At 42.4% G+C, this 11,278-nt stretch overlaps 2 protein-coding genes across 3 annotated transcripts; one reads left to right on the top strand and one right to left on the bottom strand.

Moving 5' to 3' along the window:
* Window positions 1-795: 795 nt before the first annotated feature.
* On the top strand, window positions 796-3,749 carry phax (phosphorylated adaptor for RNA export). The gene is made up of 5 exons (XM_010889633.5): window positions 796-954; window positions 1,443-2,077; window positions 2,253-2,373; window positions 2,607-2,690; window positions 2,810-3,749. The coding sequence occupies exons 1-5, from the start codon at window positions 847-849 to the stop codon at window positions 3,095-3,097; spliced, it is 1,236 nt and encodes a 411-aa protein (XP_010887935.2). The 5' UTR covers window positions 796-846; the 3' UTR covers window positions 3,098-3,749.
* Window positions 3,750-5,422: 1,673 nt separating this feature from the next.
* LOC105021751 (la-related protein 6-like) lies at window positions 5,423-8,823 on the bottom strand. 2 transcript variants are annotated; one of them, XM_010889635.5, is made up of 3 exons: window positions 8,576-8,823; window positions 8,041-8,254; window positions 5,423-7,829 (listed from the first exon to the last, which is right to left on the bottom strand). In XM_010889635.5, exons 1-3 carry the CDS (start codon window positions 8,683-8,685, stop codon window positions 6,828-6,830), a joined length of 1,326 nt encoding a protein of 441 aa, XP_010887937.2. In that variant the 5' UTR covers window positions 8,686-8,823; the 3' UTR covers window positions 5,423-6,827. The 2 variants fall into 2 exon arrangements, with proteins under 2 accessions (XP_010887937.2, XP_010887938.2); XM_010889636.5 differs by having other exon boundaries at window positions 8,590-8,823.
* Window positions 8,824-11,278: the final 2,455 nt, after the last annotated feature.

Genomic DNA, 11,278 nt, shown 5'->3' with positions numbered 1-11,278 from the left:
ACAGAGGACACGCCAGTAGTCTATAACGCTGCTGACCTGGAGGTCTTCTGATCCGAAGTGGTCGCCTGGCGTTTGGACTTGTGCGTGTCCCAGTGAGGATGTCATGTCTATACGCTTAGGGGTGTTGTTTTGTAATATGGGTGAACTATCCCTTTAATTGTGGTTATTGTTGGCTGTTTTCCAGACCAAATATACTAATTAGGCCGGTGGTCTATTGCTAAAAGCATACAGTATATGCCTAATCAAATAATTGACTGAGTTCGAACTTTAAAATGAAGATACGCACACTATGAATACCCAGAGGCAAATTAATCTGAGCCTATTTTCAAAGTTGTTAATTAATCCTTAATACATTGTAATGCAATTTGTTATTGTCAAAATCATACGTTTTTTGATGCACTATGATGGGGAAAAAATTTCAAATTATGATATGTTATTGTAGTATAACTCCGTTTTTACAGGGGCACTCTAAATTGGTACAATGATGACTATTACATTCGTAGCAGAGTGGCGCAGCGGAAGCGTGCTGGGCCCATAACCCAGAGGTCGATGGATCGAAACCATCCTCTGCTAGGCATTTTACGGTCTAAGGGTGAATTGTGGAAATTTAGTGAAATCTCAGAAATCAGATAAGAACAGCTGTGATCGTGTGTCTATTCTCTCCTGTATGCAAAAAGTGTTTGTAACATGGTCTTTTTCGAAGGATAAAAAATTGTGACGTAGATAAACCGCGTTGCCAACGCACGGTTACGTAATCACGTAACCAATTGGAGGTTTTTACTAGACCAACCAAGTTTCATATCTTCCAGAGACTATCTCTATTTACTTCTGGGTAACGTTGGAGAAATGGCGGGTGTTAGCAGAGATACAATGGATCATGATTTGGAAGATGGCGAGATTTCTGGATCAGACTCGGATTCGGAAATGGGAGCCACAGTTCATAATAAATCCCCGGTAAATAAATACAATATACACTAATAAAAATCTGAAATATGTATTTTGGCCACTGGTAGTAAGAAGGGAAGCTTGCTTAAGCTAGTTCGCTACTGTAGTGTCTGTAGCTAACTAGCTAGCAATGTTCATTATTCGTAGTCTATGATTCGGTAATGTAGCTAGCTAACTACCTACCGAAAGAAGATTTGAAAGATCTTGTTACACCTACAGTATGGGAGCACCTCGTCCTATGGAGACGTGATAACAGTTACTGTAGATGGTCAACATTAGTTTTCTAGCTTGCTTGCGTTGACACCAATACACACGGACAAGCAAATACATGGCTCATCTGCGTCATTTCGGCTAGTAATAGGAGCCTGCTACTTTGCTATGAAAGGCCATTTTGTGTAATTTGCATGTTTTTCACCCACTTTCTTTTACTTCCTTCGAGTTTAGTTGAAGATTCGAAAGTTATTCCTGACATTGACCTGACACTTTTCACCACCTAGATGACTGCAGCTCCTGCGTTCAGTGGCCAGTCGTTCCAGAGCAGGGCCCTTCCACAGACAGTCCTTTCAGCCACTAGTTACCGCAGCACAGTGAGAACGGCGGACTCAAGCGACAGCGAACCGGACTCGGACGAGGACGCGGCTATGTGGCGGCGGAAGCGGCAGAAGTGCACCAATGTTCCCCAACCTGCGCCAGTCCCCACTTCCCGCTTCGGAGCCCCCCAGGCTAACACTGCCGTGCCAGGCGGCCGCAAAGTCAACAACATCTGGGGCTCTGTGGTTCAAGAGCAGACCCAAGAAGCGGTGGAAGCCGAGCTGGATTTCCTTGGCGTGGATGGGGCCATTAGCATGGCCAGCAGGCAGGTAGAGACGTACAACTATGTCCTGGCCCGCAAGCTCATGGAGAAGGAGAAGGAGGAGCAGGAACCTGGCGAGGTAGCCATGTTGGACACTCAGCTGGACGAGTATATGAAGCACAGCGGCAGGGCCGATGAAGAAAACGGCGGGAACAATTTTAAGCGGAAGCGGCCAGTGAAGGACCGACTGGGCCCCCGGGCCGAGATGGACATCAAGGGCCGCTATGAGATCACGGAGGACGACCCGGATGACAGGGTGATTGAGGAGATAGCCCACAGGTGAGCGGGTTGGTCGGCGTGCCTCTGCTTATTCATATTAGTCCATATGACACGTGTGGGTTGCTGGACGCGGCTGAGTAAAATGTCACGTCTCTTTCTTTCCACAGGGTCGACGATATCACACAGTCATACAATAACCTCATGCTAACCTGCCGATCCCTTTTCTCCCCTCAAGGCTGCAAGAGCCCAAAAAGGAATTGATAGAGCGAGTTGTGAAAGTCATTGGGAAGAAAAAAGCAATAGAGTTGCTTCAAGAGACCGCCACACTTGAGGAGACTGGTGGTGTGTACACTATGGTATGTTGCCTGTCTCTTCCTGTTTCTGTTGATGGGAGATGGGGGGTGAAGTTAGTTCTGTCCACGCTTGTTCACATGAAGTCATGTCCCAGTTCTCATCCCAATGAATCATCGCATTTTCAGGACATTTCAGGCATTTGTGCCTTGGGATTTTTAGACCAGCGTAAGGCAGGTCAACGAACATGAATTGTGATGTAATGGTGTTCATGTGGGACGTTTACCTCGCATTGCAGGATGGTAGCAGGCGACGGACTCCTGGAGGGGTGTATCTCAATCTGCTGAAGAACACTCCCAGTATCACAAGTGCTCACCTTAAGGTATGGCACTTATTGAGCCATGTAAAATATTTTTCTGTCCAACATGCCATATGCACACACTTCATTCATAATATGACCATGTCATTCTGTAAATGCTTAGTTTTTTTATTTTTAAACAGGAAATATTCTACGATGAAACCCAGAAGGATTACAAGAGCAAGAAGTCGGCGCAGAAGAGGAGGCGGCATGTAGTGGCCAAGAAGATGAAGCAGGCCATCAACACGCTGAACCTGCAGGAGCACGACGACGTCTCCAGGGAGACGTTCGCCAGCGACACCAACGAGGCCTTGGAGTCTCTGGAAGACGTCGCCGAAGAGGAGGGCCGGATGGAACCGGACGCCGAATCTGCCATCGGCACCGAGGACACGCCAGTAGTCTATAACGCTGCTGACCTGGAGGTCTTCTGATCCGAAGTGGTCGCCTGGCGTTTGGACTTGTGCATGTCCCAGTGAGGATGTCATGCTAGGCTGTGACATCACTGTGACAGGCGGACACTAAGCATAAAGAGTGACGCGAGGTAGTGCTGCTATTCCCTTCATGTTAGTCTAACAGTGGATCTGTCCTCTTCATCTGTCAGTGTTAGACGAAGGTTTGCAACGGGACCTGCTAGCCGTAGCGACATGCTTTAGGAACAGCTAGTGATTTTACCAACCACTGGACCTGACTACTGCTATTTTCAACAACTACGAATCCATTTTACCATAAAAGAATACCAACCTCTATATTTGCGTCCTCGAAAGCATACAATTTTGGTTTGCTTTACTTCTTCTCTGCTTGTCCCCAATATAGATGTTAGGGGAGAATGACATGGTTGAAAATATGGTATTCAAGGCTAGAAATGTCAAACCAATCCAAAGGTGTAACATATTTAGTATGCCAGCAGAGGTATTTCAAATCGGTATGCCAGCTTCTTGCCATCTGCTGTATATGTTTTATAGGGTGTTCTGTTTGTGCACAAGTTGGATTGAACAGGATCTCTTGAGTGTTTATCAACCTCATATGAGCTTCCTTAGACTTAAGTAAGAATAAATAAACTTTAAATAGATTTTTCTTTAAAAACTTGTTCTCCTACCTTTTTTATTTATGTTTGATCACATGCCAATGAGGTTGTGAGATGCATGTGTTTTCTCAGAAATGTTGATTTGCGTTGTTACAAAGCACTAAATTGTTGTAGTTTAATTACCTTTTTCCTGTTTCTGACATTCAGGAAAAACATGCTTCTGTGTTTTGACACATTCCTTTGTGAGAATATGTGCAGTTGCACGATATTGAACTTTCATTGTCCACCTTTTACTGGAATACAGTATAATGATTTAAGCAGTTCAATTGGGGTTTGTTTAATTTACTTTCATTTCAAATGGCCAGCAGGCATGCACACATCAATCATGTATGAAATTAAAACAATTGAATCCTTGTGCAGGAAATAAAACCATTACCTTTATTATCCCATTAAATGGCTTTCACTGAAAATAGCAACACCGGAGTCTGTTCAAATAATTATAAAATAACTTGGAGGGTGCATCCTTAAAGGTAAGATTGGTTAAGACCATGCCGTTCTTATCCATGATGGATAACCAAGAGATGTCCGAATGGTGCTCAAACAAGTCAAAGACCCTCAGAGTTACGTTAATGAATTATCAGGCATCTCCCGCCTGAAGTCAAAGTGCGTGGGTCTACTCAAAACGAGACTGCACAAACATGGCTTACAAGAGTGGTCGGGAAGGATTTAGCTTCTCTCAAAAAATAATACAAATACACACCTACGGTTTGCCAGAAAAACTGGGTGAAGAACAGCTAATGGAACAATGTGCGCTGGACAGAAGTGTTAAAGGTGGAGTTAGCCAGCCACAGTTTTGTAGCCTAATAACAAAACCATGTCTTGGAACAGAAAAAGCCCACGCCGACCGTGAAGCCTGACAGCGGGGAATTATGAGTTAGGACTGACTCAGCGCCTGGCCAGCCTGGCCACAAATCCCACTTTAAACCGAAGAATGCCTCAGTAGAGCGTTAGGTAATCAGACAAAGACTTGAGTACGGAAAATGGTACTTGCAGGACAACACAAAACAAATTCTTAAATGAACGGTTTGAAAATTAGAAATGGTTAGCTGTGAAATGGTCAAAGCCCAGATATCAGTAGCGTCATTAGGCCTGGGCGTCTGCGGTTATAGTCCCGGATCTCAAATTGACCAAAAATAATTATAAAAAATAGCCCCTGATCTATTCATCTATAATTCCGATCATGCATTATGTAGACGTGTAGGCCGCTAGCGTGTACATCGAAAAGTTCCACGTGTACATTCAAAACCCTGTACTTTGTGTCCCAGGCGGGGCGGGCGGTGCCCCGATTGTATTGTGATCCTAGCGACGCCTCTGCCAGATATTAATACTAAAGCGCTGTGGGTTGTTTGTAACTGGTACATGCAAGACAATTGAAGCAGTAGAGAAGTTGTCAAAAACAAGAGAACGGTCAGCCTAAAGTTATTCTGCCAAAGGTGGCAAATTCAACTTTGTTTCACTACAAGGAAATTCCACATGTGGATTTTTGTTAGACTATCTCAGTGTTATGTTTTAAGGAAAAATCCAGATGGTCTATGTGTTAGGCTGATGTGTCATCTTCTGCTGCCACAGAAATGAGGCACAAACATGATGTGTGTAGTTTTCATACTAATGTGATTTTGTGGATGCAAAAAAAAGTTCAGTGCAATCACATAAATGCTCCTCACCCATTCAAGAGACTTCATCAAAGACTTTAATGGGACATGACACTGCTTCTGACTGAAATACAGCTTGTTCATACAGGCAATTGTCAAACCCCTTCATCTGCCTTTTGAATTAGAGAATAAGCCCTTTGCTGTAGTGCACAGAGTATATGCTACAGCAGGCTCTCCTTGTTGTCATGGCAACATAAGTATTAAGTCATTTTCTCTTTCAAATCAAAATACAAAATACTTTATTTTTAGGCTGCGTAAAGTAAAATAAACTTGGCTGCACAAAAAGCTTTTCTTCACTAGCGCATGATGCAATGTTGACTTGCACTCAAACAAAGCAGGTTAAGAATAGAAATAACTACATCTGAGTCATAGAATGAGGACAGATAGGAGGGTCAGATGTAGTCACGTTATGTGGGTTGATGTTGGGATTTTAGCCACAGGATTTAATGGTGCAATGGTATTCAGAAGATCTGTTATTTATAGAAATCATCTTCAATGTGTTTCTTACAGATTTTCCTGCACATGAATATGCAATAACAACAATACAAGAAATCCATAAATTCAATTAAAAAAATTAACACTCCCTGGAAAGTTGTTTTAGATATTTGAACACATATATGAGCTAAATTCAATTTCCTTGTGCTGAAAATATTAGTACACCCCTACTTTTGCCACCACATAAAATGGTTCAATGGTGCACAAAAACATGTGCAAATTATTAGAAAATCATTAGAGAGTAACTTTGGAGGGTCAATCCCAATATAAAGATTAGAAACTTGGTCTACTTTGAACTTAACCATATGGGTGTGTGGTAGCACATCATTCCAAGGTCAAAAGACACAAGCAAAGCTACAACAGAATGGCTCAGAAAGAGGAAATGAAGTGTTATGGAATGGCTGACTCAAAGCCCAGATCTCAATCCTCTTGATATGCTGCGGGGAAACTTGAAGCAGCCCATGCATGCAAGACAGCCCTCAAACCTGACACAGCTGAATTGGTACCGCAAAGAAGAGTGTGTAAAACGTCCTCCCAGTCAGTGCAATAGACTGATGTGCAGTTGTAAGAAACAGCTAAGAAATGTTAGCAAAAAAAGGAGGCAATACCAACTACTGAAGGTAGGAGTGTACTAACATTTTCCGCTCTATGAAATGTCTGTTGATTTTCGATGTATGAATCAATGAATGAAGATTGTGTAAACTTTCAGAGTAATTTGTTAAATTAGGTTACCTTTATACCTTTATAGTCTTGAAGTGTTTAAGATTACATATCCATTTGTCCAGATGTGTATTAGAATAAAGAAAACGTTCCAGGGGGTGTCTATTTATTTTTTCACATGACTGTAATTCCATAGATTACCTCACGATACATATAAAACACAAGTAAAACATGAAATGGATTGGTCTAAGGTCATATATTGAGTGTGTACTAAAGTCTCCTTCCTCTGAAGGAGCTGGGAAATCCTCGGGTCCCATCAGGTCCATAGGGGAACCGAATGACCCCAGGGGGCAGGGAATCCCCCGTCAGGACCCTCTTTATCCCTAGGCCACCCTGCCAACCACCGCTGCTGTCTTCCAGGAAGGAGGCTTGCACCGCTGGGAATTTACGCCTATGGACCCAGGGGCTTCTGGCATTGGACAAGTTCTCGCGGTTGCGCCGACTGACTTCCGGGCTGGTGTCAGGACTCCCGTCATTGGTCAGTAGCGGGAAGACCCGTGGCGGCGGGGGCAGCACCCGTAGGACCCTAGGACTTGAGCGAGGGCTGTCCCAGGGGCTCCTGCACACCTGGCCTGAGGAGAACCGAGGCATGTGCAGTGGAGAGGCCACCTCGGACTCACCGGATGAGCTCAACGCTGAAGAGTCGTCCGCTTGCATCTGGAGCTGGTCAATGAGGCGGCTGACGACGGACACGCCTCTCCCAGCACCCTTCACTCCACAGCCGCCCGCCGGCCCTGCTTTCGTCTTTGACGTCCTCCCAATCTGGACAACTCTCACAGAGTTTTCACACCGGGACAGTTGGTTTAATGCTCTGCCGGCGCCTTCCAAGTCCTCGTACTCCACCAGAACACTTTCCTGGGAGCTCAACTCAGGGTACCTGGAGGCGAACCACTGAACTTCGGACGGAAGCTCCTTCCCAGGACGGAACACCCTTACCGTGCAGATGCTTCCAAAGGGCTCCAGGAGGGTGATGGCCATTTCCATAGTGCTCCTTCGGGGTGTTGGGACGTCTTCCTCACCACCGTTGCCACTCGGGGCCAGCTCACCGAAAGCGTTCCACACTAGCAGCGTTCTGCTGGGCACCTGAACCAGAAGGGACTCTGGTACTGGGTCTTTCCGACGGACCTTGTTGCCCTCCTTGTTAACTTCTAGTTTGGTGGAGTGGCTTAGAGCGAAGGCTGTGACTCGCCAGTCTTTGGTCAGATGCTTCATCTAAACAGATCATGAATCCAAATGAGTTACTGTTTTTTTTTTTCTCAACACTGTTCAAAACTCTATGTAAATGTTTTAGCAAATACAACACACACAGTTCTTACTTGAAAGGAAGATTGGAATTGGCCTCTGTCAAGGCCTTGATATAAAACATGTAACACACATTTGATTTGCATTAAGACCTAAAGGGAGGGAGAGAAAATTACCATACCTTTTTAAAAGATGTCAGGAGCTTTATGTTCACATAGCCCATCTTGTTTCTTCTGACATGTTTCAAAAGGAAGGCATCTTTTGCTAAATTGTCGTCAGAAAGGTAATGTTCAATTTGGGAGACCATCTTCTGTGTAAGATCAGCGTCTGGGGGTGACCAATCATCCAACTCCAAGTCTTCATCATTTTCATTGTAAGAAGGTCGGCAGATAAATCTAAGAATCATTAAAAGATACATGTTCTAGTCAATCTATCAGACTGTACCTATGATACCAGCATTTAAAGTGATCTTTGGGTATGTAATAAAGCCACGAGTCTGTTTAATTTCTATACAAATGCTTAATAGATAACTAATCGAATCGAATACGATCGTTTGTCATATATTGTTCCTAGTCAGTTGGTAACCTAAACCTTATATCTTTAATTAAAATCCTAGACTTTTCCTATAATTTAAGTAATTAAGTGACCAGACATTCCATGTATTTTGTAAACTGTTAGGAAAATGAAAACATAAAGTCATTGAGAATATCTCTCACCTGTCTTCACTTACAGGGCTGTCCATTTCTAGTCCCTTGCCCTGGTGAAAATCATACGATCTTCTTGCTTTCGTAAAGCTTCTCTGACGAGTTACGTCGAATTTGCCCATCAGAAAGATTTACAAACACATCCAACCTCCTTGCAGACACAGGTGGGTTTGTCCTCTCTGCGACCAAAACTCGCGAATTTATATTGATCCGCACTTACAAACTGCAGACGGCAGGGCTCTCATCACGAAGCATCTCTTGAGTTTGTGTGGGCTTAAAATAGCCTGCACTTTTCATTTGTCTGACAAGAGCCATTCAAAATAACTCCGACAGGATATCACCAAAAAAGGACATTCCTCTCGTAATTGACATTATAGTAACAATTCAAACCTATTCAGAGGACGCGCTGGATAAAAACGAACGGTTCCCTGTAACAACAAAGCAGAGAAATATTACAGCGTGTATCTCAAGTGCATGATTATTTGGTTTTAAATGACAATAAAAGATAGTGACTAAATTAATGAAAGTGAATAATAATGCTACAGTGGATATAAAAAGTCTACACACCAGGTAAAATGCCAGGTTTTTGTGATGTAAAAGAATGAGACAAAGATAAATCATGTCAGAACTTTTCCACTTTTAATGTGACCTATAATGGGAACAATTCAATTGAAAAACAAGGGGAAAATGAAAAATAAAAACCTTACAATAACCTATTGTACATAGGTAGGGATTTTATTGTTTTTCATCCAGAATTTCTACTCATAAATAACTCAAAAATATGTCAATGAGACACTTTTTTATAAAATATGAAGAGCATTATTATAGCAAGAGTCACATCACTAAGCCAAAGCCATTATTATAATTAATTGTCTTTTTATAATCCTGTTTCTAAATAATATATTTTAATTTCCTACTTAAATCAATTTTCACTGTCTTAATTTAAATCAACCTGTCAGCTAGCTCTTTGAGGTCTTTGTATGTTTTCAAGCGGCTGAAAAATAACAGTACAGTCTAAGGTCCACAAGGGGGACTCTCTTCATCTTCCTTTACCCATCTCACTTCCTTTCTCTTTCGCTCTGTCTGTCACTCTTCTTTCTCTCTCTCTCTGTCTCTCTACCACTGTATATCTCTCACGTTGTCTCTATCTCCTGCTGTCCATGTGTATTTGAATTGAAAGAAGTTTATCGTGACTGCAGTATGCACAAGCTTTGGGATGTGACAAGAAAACCAATATACCACACTTTGAAAATAAACTGTCTGTGGGACTAATGCAGGTCAAATCAACTTATTTTTATCACATGCTACGCAAACGACAGGTCTAGATGGTAAAATATCTACTTTTCTAACAAAGGTAGACATCTAAGATAAACAGAATGAACAATAAAAATAAAAGATTGAAAAGTAATTTCTCAAGAAATACTCCACACAATGAAGAGCGCATAGCAGTGAGGAATGACAATAGCTTGGATATACAGAGAGTACCACTACAGCAGGGCTATCCATCTCTTATCCTACGAGGATCGGAGATGGCTAGTTTATTGTGCTACCTCATCAGTAATTGCACCCAGGTCTAAATAAGTCCTTGGTAAAAGGGTTGCAATTAAAAAATGGCGTGGAACTGGCTTCAAGGGCCACAATTGAATAGCCTTGCACTGCAGCACGCTGGAAGAGAGTGCTTTCCTCAGTGGAAACCCTATGCTGCCATCGCCCTCTGCAGGATCCACTAATCACTACAAGTCCCAACACATCCAAGAGAGTTCAAGATTGTGGCAAGCCTTCCTCCTAGACATCCGCACCAAGTCATTCTGCTCTACTGCACGTTGCTATTCCCCACCTATGTGGCTTGTTGAATATATTTTAGCCTGCTTAAGCCTACTGGCAGCTGCAGTTGTCATAGTGTTGTGTTTGTACCCAACAATGTGCAAAAATCAACCCAAAGGCTTTCAATTACAAAAATGTTGTCACAAATTTCAAAAAACTTGATTTTGCTTTATCATTAATGGTGCATTGTGTGTAGATTGATGGCATAAAAAATATATATAAATTAAGAATATTAGTTATTTTCTGGTGTTTTAACACGTATACTTAACAAATGTGTTTATAGATAAAGATGAGTTGAAAGCAGTTATTTTAAAGGGGGGAATACAATGTTTTTGCCCACCAGCAACAAAAGCCACATATTCAAATCAGTTTGAATTAATGTTTAAATCTGATTTGAATATGTGGCTTTTGTTGCTGGTGGGCAAAAACATTGTATTCCCCCCTTTAAAAGGAAGAAACAATTTGTACAGAACGTGTTCATGTAGGACACTATTAACATGGTAATATTAATTTTATCTTTGGGGAAAACGTAATGTTTCTTACAAAATGTCAGTTTCGGTGGCTGGGTTCTGTTTACGTCAAAGTGTACAAAGATGGAATGCAGCTGATCTGAACATTCTGTTCTATGGTATTGCACCTTATATAGGCAGAAGCCTGTTGTTTTCTGAAGAGGACAAGGACAAAGTAGATTTACAGGCTCGAGTGTCTATTTCCTAACAGTTAGTTCACAGTAAATTATAGTACAGGCAAGAGGACTATAATGGTGGAGTTAGTAGAGCACACTGGCTTATCTGTAGATCACCAACTCTACACTGCAGGCCGACGGAACAGAGGTCTATGTCCTGCAGCCAGCAAGGACTTTTTTTGTCTGACATGCTTAGTTGGCAAGTT

Source organism: Esox lucius, chromosome 14, assembly GCF_011004845.1.
Source record: "Esox lucius isolate fEsoLuc1 chromosome 14, fEsoLuc1.pri, whole genome shotgun sequence".
NCBI classification, from domain to species: Eukaryota; Metazoa; Chordata; class Actinopteri; order Esociformes; family Esocidae; genus Esox; species Esox lucius.
The sequence above is the reverse complement of the archived record's forward strand: the minus strand, read 5'-3'. Positions and strand labels throughout refer to the sequence as shown.